The sequence below is a fragment of the Scardinius erythrophthalmus genome (assembly GCF_964197995.2).
Source record: "Scardinius erythrophthalmus genome assembly, chromosome: 11".
In the NCBI taxonomy this organism is placed as follows: Eukaryota; Metazoa; Chordata; class Actinopteri; order Cypriniformes; family Leuciscidae; genus Scardinius; species Scardinius erythrophthalmus.
Window position 1 is genome coordinate 25380064 of NC_138231.1, and position 16042 is coordinate 25396105.

General features: G+C 41.3%; 1 protein-coding gene across 2 annotated transcripts in view; it reads left to right on the forward strand.

The window, feature by feature from the left end:
• enpp1 (ectonucleotide pyrophosphatase/phosphodiesterase 1) overlaps positions 1-16042 on the forward strand; it is a 77484-nt gene that overhangs the window by 16447 nt on the left and 44995 nt on the right. For both annotated transcript variants that reach the window (XM_081379484.1, XM_081379485.1), the window contains exons 4-5: positions 4023-4148; positions 12173-12233. In XM_081379484.1, the coding sequence (XP_081235610.1) occupies positions 4023-4148; positions 12173-12233 (187 nt within the window). The remainder of the gene's footprint in view (positions 1-4022; positions 4149-12172; positions 12234-16042) is intronic.

The following is a 16042-nucleotide window of genomic DNA, read 5'->3' on the forward strand; positions in this document are numbered from 1 at the left end:
TGTTACAAAAGCTTTCTATGTACTTTCTAAAAGCTTTAAAACAATAATAATCAGAAATGTTTTTTGAGCATATTATTCCCTCAGGTACTGTAGATTACATGTTTTCTTGCGTGGCTGGATGTTAGACTCATGAACAATAATCACGTTGTTTGCATTCGCCAAAATTGATTAGCCGAAATCAAAACGTGGACAGTGAAATGAAATTACCGTTAGCGCGAGACGAGTCCGGCTTGAAGCGGAAGCGACCAGATGGCAGAGGATGTTCGCAAATCAAACAATGATTTGTCTCAAAACAGTGATTAAAAAAAGCTGTGATTGGATGATGACAGGTGTCGGTGATCATTCTCAAGTGTCGTGGTCAGCACTGCTGCTGTTGCTGTTGTATCAGTCAGTGGTTTATCAGCTTGTCAAAAAACGGGACACGGGAGGTCAGGCACGGGACAAATAAATTAGGCCCAAAATACGGGACGTCCCGCCTAATTCGGGACAGTTGGCAACCTTAGTGACAGTATCATCCTAAACCAGCAACCCTTCGCTCAACACCACCATCTACAGGCCGATGAGTGTACAGTAACTAAATGTGCACATAAATGAATTTATTCATTATATATGGCCCCCGGGGACCAAACGAAATTTTTCCGTAAAAGTCTAGTGGGGCTACATGCCCACCAAATTTCATGTTCCCCGGTGTTTCGGTGTCCCTGGTATCGTTGACGAAAAATTCAGTAGATGACGAAAAAAAAAAAAAAAAAAACTTTGACAATCCCTATATGACCGCTTTCGCTAGCTATGCTAGCGCCGGTCATAATAATAGTTATATCTAATAATAATAAGAAAAACTAAAATGTGCCATCCATGTCAGAGTTATTATTAAAACCATAAAAAAACCTTCCGTTACTTAAAATAAAGTAAAATGTAAATAAACCTACAATTTTATTTATTATATAACTTATAAAACTTTATTTTAGTTTAACATTACTCATTTTCATTGAGTATAACTTGACGGACCAAAATAACTAAAATTAAAACAATGAAAAATGATTAAAAATATACAAATATATTTAAAAAAAAACTAAAAAAAATGACAAAACACACAACACAATTACTTTATATAACTTTAATAAATAACTTTTATACTAACTTTAACTAAAATTAAAATGAAAATATAAAAATAAAAAATAATTTTATGAAATATATAATTTAATGGTTGTGCATGAGACATTGTTCCTAATTGTCCCTGTGTGAAAAAAACAACAAAAACCCCTGATAATTCAGAGATTACAAACTTCTTAAATACTACCAAAATGTAAAATATTTACAGCATTAACTTTTCTTTTCCTGTGAGTTTCTTCAAGTTTGAAGTTCAATTGAATTTCAGTTGTCTCAATAACATTTGGTAACACTTTATTTTACAGTGTCCTTGTCACACATGTTGCATGTTACTATTGTAATAACTATAGGGTAAACGTACCTATTAAGCTCAAGTACCCATTAAGCACAATCCCATCTTGGAGCTCAGATTATAAAAAGAATGAGCAATGTATTATCCTATTTGATGTATTAACCAATTGATGTGTTTGTTACTATATACCTCCTGTAATTTTAAACCAATCATACCATTGCACACTGAGATATGTGTATCCATGTGTTCACACTGTCTGGCGGCTATTTTGAAAGCTGTCTGAAAACTTTCACCAGAAGAGGAGCCCCTCAAATGTGCATTTTTTATATGTTTAAACATTTATTTTGAAGAAGTACGTCTTCTTATTGCAAAATTAAGAGATTAATGTTTAGACTTTTGCATATTATAACCTGGAACCTGGATGTGGGAAATATTTACAGTTAGATCTAAAGGATAGTTTTAGCAACATAGCCCAGATGCTACGAACATAGCTAGCTTACTAGCTGTATAAGATTGTGTGCTACACTAATATATTACTTCACAGGCATTAATGGCTTGTACTTTTAAATCCATAATATTATAATTTTACATTTTATTGATAGTCTGTGGTTTTAAACTGCTGTAATTTTTAAAGAATTCATATTATTGTTAGGTGAGCTTAAAGGGTGCACTACTATGACAATCACACAGCTTCAGTGTGACATCTATTAGAAAAAGCATAATTTCATAGATATTGTCAATTATAGTTGTTCATATTAAAATTGGTATAAACTTAATACATTACCTAGATTATTAATTTAGCTAAATATTTTCCTTTAAATTTAATTTAATATTTATTAATTAAAAATTGTTTTTGCTCCAATTAAGCACAGTGTGTGCTCCCTTTAAGCTCATCCACATTGAACGTCCATGTAAATACTTCATAATCAGAATTTAAATATTAACTGATGGTTGTCACTATGTTAATCTTCAAAAAAATTATTAATAAATTACTTTCACAGTCGTAAGATGACAAAAGCTAGACGAAACTATAGTGTATGCCCAAAAATGAAAGAGGCATGTCATCTATACAAAGAAAGAGCCATCAGAAACCTGTCGTATCTGTCCAAGAAGTTTGGAGTAGACAGGAAAGCTCTGACCCAGAGAGTTAAAGGGATACTCCACTTTTTTTTGGAAATAAGCTCATTTTACAACTCCCCCAGAGTTAAACAGTTGAGTTTTACCATTTTCGAATCCATTCAGCCGATCTCCGGGTCTGGCAGTACCACTTTTAGCATAGCTTAGCATAGATAGATCATTAAATCGGACAAGACCATTAGCATCTCTCTCAAAAAAAATGACCAAAGAGTTTCGATATTTTTCCTATTTAAAACTTGACTCTTCTGTAGTTACATCGTGTACTAAGACCGACGGAAAATTAAAAGTTGCGATTTTGAGAGTATAGTTCCTAGCCATATCAGCCTAGAAAATCACAACTTTACATTTTCCGTCGGTCTTAGTACACGATGTAACTACAGAAGAGTCAAGTTTTAAATAGGATAAATATCGAAACTCTCTGGTCATTTTTTTGAGAGAGATGCTAATGGTCCTGTCCGGTTTAATTAATTATGCTAAAAGTATACTGCCAGACCCGGAGATCGGCTGAATGGATTCGAAAACGGTAAAACTCAACTGTTTAACTCTGGGGGAGTTGTAAAATGAGCCTATTTCCAAAAAAAAAGTGGAGTATCCCTTTAAGGAGCACATTGGTTTGTTTTGTTATTTGATTTTTCAATATGTGTTACCAGAACGTGGACTAGTCTAGATGTTGCAATGAGTTTGAATGGCACGTCACTATGAATAGGATAGGCTACCTGATCAAATTGAATGCCTTGTTGCTTGATTTTAGTGTTCTGTTTTTTTGTGATTGACTCTGTGCCTTCAAATAAAACTTTTTTCAATTATTCCTTAAAAAGGTTGTTTAAAATAAACAAGAATTTTTAATAAAACTTGTTGTGAGCTTATTGGGAACAGGGGTGTGCTTAAAGGGTACAAAACGTACCCATTAAGCACAGCCAGACTTTTTATATTTAATGATGTACATCTTAATTGAAATACTTTTGTCATTTAAAATAAAATGAAATATTATAGTGTGAGAGATTAATATTTTATTTTAAAATAACTTCTTGTACTAAAACCAATATCTTGTGCACTAAAAATGTCTCAATGTAGATTTTAGTGAGCTTAATAGGTACGTTTACCCTAAAGTATACATAATTACATGCAACTACCCCTAAACCAAACCTTAATGTAACCTTAACCCTATAGTAAGTATGTGAAGTTAATTAATATTACTCAGTACATAACAATGTAACAATGACACCTTAAAATAAACTGCAACCCTAAAATTTTAGCACAAGTTATTAAATCACATGTCTGCTTGTAAATACAGCTCTGAAGGCTTGTCATATACACCATATCGTCAGCTGTTCATATCTTGATACTGCACTTAAACATTAATTTTTTAGTGCAACTGCTTTGAAACAAAGTGTACTGTGCAAAGCTAACTTGAATTGAATACCTTCACAATCTCCCCACGTCATCAGTGTCGTGCTGTTTATCCTCAGTTGTTGTGTTCCAGGTCGACTCTGGACGTGTTCCAAGTTCCGGTGTGATGAGGAGCGCTCGGTGAACAGCCTCTGCTCTTGCTCTGCAGACTGTGTGGAAGCGGGCAACTGCTGCTCCAACTACAAGAGCACATGTGAAGGTACATGACATGCTTTGCTCTGTAGTCCATAGCTGCATATTTATTAGTTGTCATTTATTTTGTACAAGTGAAATGCATACATTTTGGGGTTGATACAATCCTGCAAGGGTTGTATAAAATCCTCAAGCTGGTTAGGTTTATTTCATAGTTTGAACAGACATGTATCTGTTTTGTTAAACAGTAGGGGTGTAACAATATATCATATCACAATATATCACAATACAAAAATGCATCAATATGTATCGTGGATAGTGACAATATGTATTCAGCTTCAGAATCATCAATATTTTTACTCTGGTGTCACCATTATCCTGTGCATTGGATTTCCAGCACTAAGTCCAAGCCTATTCATTTAGCATTTTAATCAACAGTAAGTTTTTTTCTTTTACCATATGTCTTGGAGTATCGCAATAATATCATTGTCATGATTACAAAAAGACAGAAGCAATATGCAAGTTAACTCAGTTTATTAGATGATAGTAATGAAAAAGTCCGGTTGTGGGTGAGCAGCTGATGACACAGGGACTGGATGGTCAGCGAGGTGTCCGTGAAGTGAAGTGAAGCAGACGTGATGACCCAAGTGAAGACGAATCCAGGTGAACAAGAAACAGGAACGGGAACACGAACAGGAACGTCGACAGGAACAGGATCACACACGGGAGACATCAAACAATGATCTGACAATGAGAGGAAAGTGCGGTGAGGTTTTATAGGTGCGTGAATGAGCTGCAGCTGGAGCGATGAATGAGATCAGCTGGATCGCTGATCAACCGGAATGAGTGGTAACGCCCACTCTCACACACCCAGGCACACAAAACGCCTCGGTTACGACTGTAACCTCGGTTCCCTGAAGAGGGAACGAGCGTTGCGTCGAAAAGTACGCTATGGGGGAACGCTATGCGTGATGACGTCTTGAAGCACATGTAAAATCAGTCCAATGGTGTGGCGGAACGTCAGAGGCGGGTGACGTCACGTACCAGGAAGCTATAAAAGCCGGCCCGAAACAGAAAACGAAAGCTTCGTACAAGTCTGAAGTCGAGCTGACAGGCATGAAGGAGATATGGCAAGGCGACGCAACACTCGTTCCCTCTTCAGGGAACCGAGGTTACAGTCGTAACCGAGGCGTTCCCTTTCAAGGGAACTCCCGTTGCGTCGAAAAGTACGCTATGGGGAACGTCTATACCAACGCCTCCATAGCTACGAATGTCTGTCCTGTGTGTAATCTGGAGAGCAGCACTAGGAAGACAAAACATGAGACCCTGGAGCAGAGTCTAGATCCAGAGAGTAAAACCTGACGAAAGTGTGCGGTGAGGACCAGCCCGCCGCATCACAGACGTCCTGTAAAGACACTCCTGATATAAGAGCCTTAGAGGCCGCCATACTCCTAGTAGAGTGCGACCGGACAGCCAAAGGAGAAGGCTGCCCGGCCGCCTCATAAGCAAGTGAGATAGCCTCGACCACCCACTTGCTCATCCTTTGCTTAGACACTGGACCTCCCTTGTTAGGGGACCCAAAGCACACAAATAATTGATCACTTTTTCGCCACAGGGCAGCTCTGTGGACATACGCGTCTAACGCCCGCACAGGGCAAAGCAAATTATTAGCCTCCTGGTCAGCATTTTGAAAGGGAGGAGGACAGAAGGCCTGCAGAACAATAGGTCTAGCCACATTAGTGGGGACCTTGGGAATATAACCCGGTCTTGGATGAAGAAACGCTTTAACCATACCCGGAGCAAACTCCAAGCATGACGGAGCCACCGACAATGCTTGGAGATCCCCTATTCTCTTGAGAGAGGAAATAGCAAGAAGAAAAAGAGCTTTCAGCGTTAAAAACTTCTCAGGAACCTCCTCAATGGGCTCAAAGGGGGCCAGGGACAAGCCTTGTAATGCAATGGACAGGTCCCATGGCGGAACCCTAGAGCGAACTGCAGGCCTCAGCCTCCAAGTGCCACGAAGGAAACGGGATATTAAAGGGTATTTCCCCACAGACATTCCACCCAAAGGAATGTGGTAAGCACCTATGGCCGCCACATAAACCTTTAAAGTGGACGGGGTTAGACCTGCTGTGAACCGGTCCTGCAGGAACTCCAGCACTGTACCAATCGGGCAGTTAACTGGGTCCAACCGACGGTCACTACACCAAGAAGTGAAGACTCTCCACTTCAGGGCATAAAGTTTCCTCGTGGAGGGAGCTCTGGATTGTAGAATGGTCTCAACAACCTCAGTTGAGAGACCTGACTCTATGAGCTGGGCCCCCTCAGAGGCCAAGCCCACAGGTTCCACAGTTCTGGGCGGGGGTGAAATATTGAGCCCCCTGCCTGGGACAGAAGGTCTCTCCTGACGGGTAACTCCAGAGGATGCCCGTCGAGGAGGGAGACCAGATCGGGAAACCATACTCTGCCCGGCCAACGCGGGGCTATAAGGAGCAGGCAAACCCGGTCCCTGCGAACTCTCTCCAGAACTCCCGGGAGCAGAGCAACTGGGGGAAAGGCGTACAGACGTAGCCTCGGCCACGTCTGAACCATAGCATCCAGTCCCAGAGGAGCTGGATGCGTGAGGGAGGACCAAAGTGGACAGTGAGACGTCTCTCGAGACGCAAACAGATCCACTTGTGCTTGGCCGAACTCCCTCCATATCAGCTCCACCACCTCGGGGTGGAGCCTCCATTCCCCGGGCCTCGGCCCCTGCCTCGACAGAGTGTCTGCTCCTATATTCTGGACCCCGGGGATGTAAGCTGCCCTGAGTGACAGTAACTTCCCCTGGGACCACCGACGTGTTGTCCGTATGTACTAGCACATGGTGTCCCCTGAGATCTGTGATAAAGCTCCTCAGAGCCCGGAAGACAGCTAACATCTCTAGGCGATTGATATGCCAGGAACGATGATGGTCTTCCCACAGACCTTGAGATGAGCGACCCTCCAGGATCGCTCCCCAACCCGTGAGGGAAGCATCCGTCGTTAGCAGTTTGCGACGACAAGGAGCTCCCAACACTGGGCCCTGGGACAGGAACCAAGGTTTCTTCCACATAACCAGGGCATGTAAGCATCGCCGCGTGACCCTGATTGTGCGAAATGGGTTGCCCCTCGGGGAAAACCCCCTGGTCCTGAGCCACCACTGCAGGGGCCTCATGTGCAGCAGTCCAAAAGGTATCACGTTGGAAGCTGCTGCCATGAGACCCAACAGTCTCTGGAACTGTTTGACAGTGAGTAGCTGGCCTAGCTTTACACTTTTCACAGCTGCAAGGATGGACTCTATACGTGGCGGTGACAGGCGCGCCTGCATCGACACTGAATCCCAAACCACGCCTAAGAAAGTGGTCCTCTGGAGTGGAGAAAGCACACTCTTCTTGGCGTTCAGCCGTAACCCCAACTCTTTCATATGGGCGAGAACAACATCTCGATGTTGAACCGCCATCTGATGCGACTGAGCTAAAATCAACCAATCGTCGATGTAGTTCATAATGCGAATACCCTGAAGGCGCAGGGGCGCCAGAGCTGCATCCACGCATTTGGTAAAAGTGTGGGGTGATAAAACCAGGCCGAATGGAAGAACTCGATATTGGTATGCTTTGCCCCCGAAAGCAAACCTCAGGAACTTCCAATGACATGGACGGATGGAAATATGGAAATACGCGTCCTTGAGGTCTATCGTGACAAACCAGTCCTCGGACCTGATCTGTGGCACGATCTGTCTCAATGTTAACATTTTGAACTTGAGCTGCATGACTGACTCGTTCAGAACTCGAAGATCTAAAATGGGACGCAATCCCCCGTCCTTTTTCTGAACTATGAAATACCGGCTGTAAAACCCGGTTTCCCTGTTGGAGGGAGGTACATATTCTATGGCCCCTTTCTCTAACAGAGTGTTCACTTCCTGTTCCATAACCAGAACCTGCTCGGGGCCCACCACTGTGGGCAGGACCCCCATAAACCGAGGTGGGCGCCTTTTGAATTGAATCTGATACCCTTTTTCCACGGTCTGCAGGACCCAACGAGAAACATTTGACAGTAGCTTCCACGCTGTCAAAGATTCTACTAGAGGTACCAGCCTCTCGAGACTGGTTTCTGGATTTTGTTGTTGTTGAGTAGTCAATTCGTCGCCCTGTAACGGCGCACCGGCAGGGAACGACCGAACAGACTGCTCTAACACCCTCCTCAGAGGGGGCGGGCATCCCGAGGCCACTACGTTTCCGGGTGGTCCTTGAGATATGTGCTCGCCGGAGACCGCTGCGCCCTGTAACACCGGAGGTGGCAGGGTTGGCAGAACGGTCCCCTGAGGGTACCGAAGAGAGACGGGCACCGTAGAAAGAGGTGTTAACCGCTCTGCTTCGGGGGGGACTTACCCTTTTTTACCCTTTTTCCCAGCAGCCTTCTTGGCGATAATGACGGTCCGCAGATCCGTCTTACCCCTCGAAGACTGCTGGGTTTGAGCGCGCCCTCCGTGTCCCCGTGATTTTTGTCGGGGAGCACGGGAGGACACACTCTGTTTTTGAGTGGCACGGTGTTCAGCACTCTTTTTAGATGAGTGAGGCTGCTCCCGCTCAGCAGCCTCATAGAAAGAACGGCGGGGGAGAAGCTTTTGAAGTGCGGCTGCCTGCTTAGAAGCTTCTTGTGACTTAATAACAGCACTATTCACAGCATCACCAAATAAACCTGATGTAGAAACCGGAGCATCGAGAAGAAAATGTTTTTCTCTGTCCTTAATTTCGCTCAAATTGAGCCACAGATGCCTCTCAGTGGCCACCAGGGCTGCCATAGAGCGGCCGATGGATTTAGCCGTCTCCTTGGTGGCCCTGAGAGACAAATCTGTGGCTCTACGCAGTTCAGAGACTGTATCAGGACCAATTCCCCCGCCCTCATCTAAATCACCCAATAATTCTGCCTGGTATGCTTGCATCAAGGACATAGTATGTAAACATGCTGCAGCTTGGCCAGCGGCGGAATAAGCTTTATTAACCAGGGATGAAGTCATTCTAACTGGCTTGGTGGGTAATACAGATGCCTTCAGGGAGGATGCCGTTGCTGGAGAGAGATAGCTAGCGAGCGTCTCCTCCACCTTCGGCATCTCCCCGTAACCATGCTGCTTATAGTTAGAGATAGATGAATAATGTGATGTTTGTGCATTATAAACTCTGGATGACATGGGTTTCCCCCACGATCTCGACACCTCGGTGTGGAGATCGGGGAAAAACGGAAGGCTTCTGCGCTGAGGCTGTGCACGAGATGGCAGGAAGCGTTCGTCGAGCTTACTTTTCGAGCGAACGTCCTGCCTATCTTCTGGCCACTCAATACATAATCTGTCGACCGCTCTAGTAACTACTTCGAGCAGTTCCTCAAATGCATGAGACTGAGGTGGCGAATCCTCAGACCCAGCGTCAACACTAACAACGTCCACCTCCTCAGAGCTGGACAATTGTAGCATTGGTGCCTCCATCGGGGGGGAAGAAACCGCAGCGCGTGCTTCCACACCCTGATGAGAGACACTGGATCTATCAGACGGTTGCTGAGATAAGGCAGAGCCCGTCTCAACATCCACTGATAGATCCATTTGCGAACCCCAGGTCTGAGATTGCCGCTGAGCCTCGGCAACAGCGGGACCAGAGCCCTGGGGAACGTGGTCGGGATTGAACCGAGCCAAGCGGGATCGGAGCGTACGCAATGGAAGCGCACAGCAATGCACACAGTCACCACCCTTGAGTGCTGACTGGGTATGCTCCTCTCCCAAACAAACAACACAAAGAGTGTGTGTGTCACCTCCCGTTAAATAACGCGGGCAGGGATGGACACACACTCGATACTGCTGCTTGCTCGCCATAACTGAATATATATATATATATATATACAGACAACACCAAATAACAAGGACAGATTTCAACACAGAGCGCAACTGAAGACTCAGAAAGCTTTCGTTTTCTGTTTCGGGCCGGCTTTTATAGCTTCCTGGTACGTGACGTCACCCGCCTCTGACGTTCCGCCACACCATTGGACTGATTTTACATGTGCTTCAAGACGTCATCACGCATAGCGTTCCCCCATAGCGTACTTTTCGACGCAACGGGAGTTCCCTTGAAAGGGAACAACAGTTACACGAGACAAGAAGGAAACAATGAATTTATGAACCGTGACAATCATATTGTGAGTTCAGTATCTTGCTATGTATCGAATCGTGACATGAGGGTATCGTTAACACCCCTATTAAACGGCTCATAGCAGCTGTGAAGTTGTGATAGATCTGAAGGATTTCGGGCCTGGAGTTCATTTCCGCTCAGCAGGATAGAGAGCTGTGCATCTTCCCTACATGGCCAGATGTTTTTCTTTTAAATATTTTCACAAATGTTCAGCTGATTATTTTAGGTCACTTTTTTTGGGGGTGTGATGGACAGAATAGTGTCCAAATAGTGATATAGCATCACTATTGTTTCATGCCAGTCATCTCACATTTACTCCAGTAAATAGGATTTTGAAAGCCACTTTCTGTATTGTATCTTAAAGTGTTGCACTAAAAGCTTTTAGACTTTTATTACCCTAATAAAAAAAGAGAGTTTATGTTGTCTCATACTGTGAGGTAAGTTGTCATATTGGGAGTCTGCCAAATAGCCAATTATAGACTTTTCAGTAAACTTTAAACAGTCCAACAAAACAACCCTTGTGAACCCTTTCCAACCCTTGTGAAAAAGAATTGTTGTATTGAATGTGCATCGTATTTCAAATCTTAAAAGTATACTTTAAAAAAAAAACTTGCAGACAGTATAATATTAATAAAATATAAGGCCACTTACAGTAGGTGTACTTAAAGAGAGTGCACTTTCAATAATGTCACTTTATAAAAATGTCACAAATATAAGTTTGGCTTCAAAGTACATTTTAAATGTAATTTTTTGTGTTTTAATAATCTTTTGTCATGTTTTCAAGTACTACACGTATTTGCATGCGTTGACTAACATGCTAAGCATATGCAAAGTACTTGATTGTAATTTTAACTGTAGTGTGTTGTTTGATATTTCATTTGAATTTGATATTGAAAGTTACACACACACACACACACACACACATTGGGTTTCCATGTTTTATGGGGACTTTCCATTGACATGATGATTTTTATACTGTACAAACTGTATATTCTATCCCCTAACACCCCTAAACTTACTCATCACAGGAACTTTAAGCATTTTTACATTTTCAAAAAACATCATTCTGTATGATTTATAAGCTGTTTTCCTCATAGGGACCAAAAATGTCCCCAAAAGGACAATGATTTCGGATATTGACATTTTGTCCCCATTACATAAAGTTTACCTGAACCACACACACTCACACAAATATAAAACTATGCTGTAATGTTATTTTTGAGATCTGAATTTAAAAAAAAAAAAATCAAATTTAAAACGTTTTTTTGATGAACTCAACATAAAAAAAAGAAAGAAAAAACGCAACTAGAGCTTTTGTATAACTGGATTTTTTACCTTTTTTTACCTTTGGTTAATGAGATATAGCTCTTCGGGTTTCAAGATTTGGCTGTAGCTGAAATGAGAGCATTGGGAACTGATCTTCGAACCCTTTAAAAACCCAAATTGCACCCACATGATGATTAGATGTTTAGATAATTCCACTAGTTGTCATACAGTGACGTTTATGTACACAATCACATGTTGTTCCTGTAGGTGCATTAGCCACTGACAGCTAATTATTATCACTTGAAAATAAACTGCCTGGACTATGTCAATTGTTTGTTTTTATCAGAACACTGTGATGAAGTTCCAGTATTTTGTATTTATTTTTTGTAGTTTGGCTTCCTTTTTGATTGATTTTGTCTGAATATGTGTGTAGTTATCGTCGTACCAAGGCCAACTATTCCACCCTCTCCCTCCTTCAAAAAAACTGAATTGTTCCTCATTGTCCTTTAATTTCTCTTTCTCACTTTTAAGTCGATGCAAACCTTGGAAAATGTAACACTGCAAGAACAAATACACCTGGCCAGAGTTTCCAGTTACTAATACTTGCTTTCTCTTCTTTCTTTCTTCACAGGTGAAAAAACTTGGCTTGAAGAGGACTGTGAGGACATCAGCACTCCTCAATGTCCTGCTGGGTAACAGATTTATGTTTATAAATGAGATCTGTGGCTCTGTATCAGGTTAATATCATTAACTCAAAGCTTAGAAATTAGCATCTATAGTTAATGAGCCTTTGAATGTTTTATAGACACATTGTGTGTGCAGGCCACCACGTTCCTTTGACAATATGTTTTTACCAACCTTTGGGATAAAACATTATTTGTTTCTTTTGAAAATGATATCCCTGGCTACGTCCGAAAGCTAAAACAGCTGCCTCACTGTTAGCCAAAGACTTCACAGACTTCACTGGAACTGATCTTCGAACCCTTTGAAAACACAAATTACTCACATATGACGCATGTGTTAACCTTTTTAGATGTTGGCTGAGTCAGCTCATAATTCCACTAGTTGTCATACTTCAGTTACATTTATGTACACAATCATAGCCATGTTTGATCCTGTAGGTGCATTAGCCACTGACAGCTAATTATTATCACTTGAAAACAGCATACAACACATCTAACATAAACGAGACCCAACAGCAGTGAACAGAAACAGAGGTAAACAAAGATAATTAGTGACACATACCTGACCTGATTGACGTAATCAAATTAACAACCATGACAACAATCTCAACAGGGGAAAAGTGCAAACAGAAACAAAGTCCAAACTGAGTGACATTGTGACAGTATTATATTTTACTTAAATATAATACATTTTTTACAAATATTATGTACAAGTCCTGTCATTAAACTCTAAATGGCACCGGCTGATAGGTCCTTATCTCAGTTTGTTAGCGATTACATCGTTTCTACATAGCGCAGCTGATTGGTTGCTGTGGCATCAGAGGCCAATGACCTTGCCGCTCAACATTTAAATACTTGGCATTGCTTGCTGTTAGCAGTCTGCAACGCACGTTCAGAAACCCTCCACCTTCCCCAGCTCCACCTGTATAGATCTGCTATGGAGTTATTTCATGTATGCTATATGTTCAGCAGTAGCATGTCTTAACAGCAGCGTGTCTGTGGATGAATTGGCTGTAGCAAGTCTCTGTACTTGCTCTGCAGCAGCAGCAGCAGCAGTGTAGCAAATCTATTCCACTGAGACCAAACACATCCATTACCATGCCAATATCTCAGAGAGTTGTCATGACAGAAATATATTTCAACTCTCAGTATAGTTTTAGCATGAATACAGCAAGTGTTAATTTGGTCTTGGCAGACTAGATCTGCTACGCTGCTGCTGTTGATTAAATCTGCTGCTGCTGCAGAGTAAGTATGGACTTGCTACTCCTAATACATACACAGATGATTTAAGATATGCTGCTGCTACATAAATAGACATACATTAATCCTGTAGCAGATCTAGACAGGTGGAGCTGGAGGAGGTGGAAGGTTTCTGAGGAACTCTGTCTTAGTCCATTGCATTTTTCTTAATTGAATAACTTAAAGTGGTCCTATTATGGTTTTTCGAAAATTTCCTTTCATGTGTGTAATATAGCTGTTTGTGAATGTAAACGTTCTGCAAAGTTGTAAAGTCGAAAGTGCACTATAAATAAACTTAATGTCTCCCAAAAGAAAGAATCGACTCTGAACCGCCTTTACGAGTCGTTTTTAATTTACTTTATGGTTCTACGTCACTGCAATATACAGTTGCATAATGCCCGCTTATATTGTATGTTGTCCGCCCACAAACTTTACCAGCTCTCAAATGTCATTTTACTGATGACTGCTTCTCAAATCTCGGAGTTCAACGCGGGTATTCACAAAATGCTTGCTCTTGAAAGATGGGTCAGTACCCAATTTATTTGGACCAGCTTGTTCCTCAGAATCACAGCCTGTAAGTATGAATAATTATTGATGTATATATTTTCTACCAGGTGTTCAAAATAGTTTTGTGTTTTATATTGTGTGAGTTTCCAGCTAACCAGCTAACTCGCGTTATTACTGAAATACTTCTGCTAAGCAGCTGTGGACCATTATTAGGGTTGCAAAATTCTGTGAATTTTCAAAGATGGAAACTTTCCATAGGAATTAATGGGAATTTAAGGGAATTAACGGGAATAAACTGGGAATTTTCAAAGTTGATGGTTGGCTCTTCATAGGGAACTTAAATATAGTTGAGGAAAGTATATTTTAGCATAATCAAATACACTTGAATATCCATGCCATTCCTCAATCACATGCACATAGCACACTGCTTACTGCATGGCTATTATGGGGAAATATATTTAATAAATGTTTAAATTGCAAATATCACATACAAATGTATTCATCTAGTAGATAGCAAGCTGATAAGTTAGATGCTAAATAGAGATGCACCGATTACAATTTTCTAGGCCTATTCTGATTTCCGTTTTTTCATTGAGTTTGACCTGCCGATACTGATTTTAGCCGATTCCGATTACATTTTTTTCTAACCCCTTTACAGCACACACAAATAATTATTTTCGATCTTTTCTTTAACCCTTTCACGCGTAAGTTTAAAATATTCTAACTGAGTTTCTAATATGGAATATTTCCAAAATTCCCCAGCTTAACTTCCCATGGAAATTAACCGGAAACTTTCCGAAAATTTACCGGAAATTTTCCGCCCCTTTGCAACCCTAGCCATTATTACCTAAAACTTTATCTATTAATGCAGATTATCTGTCGTTATTACTACTTTGAGTAAAGATAAAGGATGGAGCAAGATTTGCTTTACAAACGTTTGTTACATCAGTCATACACGTGCTGGGCTAGCACCGTTATTGATACAATTCCCGCATGTGCACCCCAATAAATTATAAGTACACATCAGTTTGTTGATGGATATACACTTGTTATTGCTGATGGTGAGGAATTACAGTTGCAACATGTCATAATGTACCTCAAACTGAGGAGCGTATCACTGAGAAACATCCTGCTCAGGTCGGCCTTGCGATGGAGGTTCGGGTTGAATAAGTTCTTCCAATGTTTCGTCATCGGACTCGCGCCTGGATTGGTAAAATCGCCGCCATCGTTACTGTTTTTATAGAGTGTACAATCGCTGAGCTTTAGAAAGAAGCCCCTGGACAGAGCTGACGTTCAGTTATGGTAATGGACATTAGCTTTCAAAACATGCGCAGTAGACCAATCACAACAGACTGGGCCATCTGGCCAATCAGAGCAGAGTAGACCCTCGGAAAGTAGGGATTCATCCGACGAGTCGTTTGAGAATCATTGAACAATGTGGTTATGTGCACATGAGAAAATTAAACTGTTTTTTTACTTTTGATGCATGTAAACCTGTTGTAGGAGACCTCCAAAACAAAACTAGGAGCCTTTAAAATAGCATAATAGGGCACTTTAATGTTGTTTTTTTGTGACAAATTATATGAGCATAACTTCAGTAGTTGAACTGAAATAATTAACATGACTTTGGAAATCATGTATTGTATTGGAATATTAGAGTATTTAGATCACCAGTGTACTTATTTGATTAGTGGTCTATAAAAAGTATTTAATGTTTTAAATTGGCAGCATCCTAAAACTTACCGTGCCTTCACAAGTTTAAATTAGCTTTTAAATCACATGTGGACTCAGACTTTTAAATGGCACTGTATATAAATGCATATATTTAGATGCACAGAGAGATGTTTAGGGGTGTGTGTGTTTATGTCTGACTCTGGGTAAATGGACTGTTTGGTCAGTGTTGTCTTTTCCATTAGCTATAATAAACTCACTCTGAAATGCATTTAGCTTTGCCCATAATGACATTCACTGGTATTAACAGAAACAGACAACTTAATGAGCCATGTGCTCTTTTGAGAAGACTTTCAAACAGTTATTGCTGCCATTTCATCTCATCATAAAACACATTATGA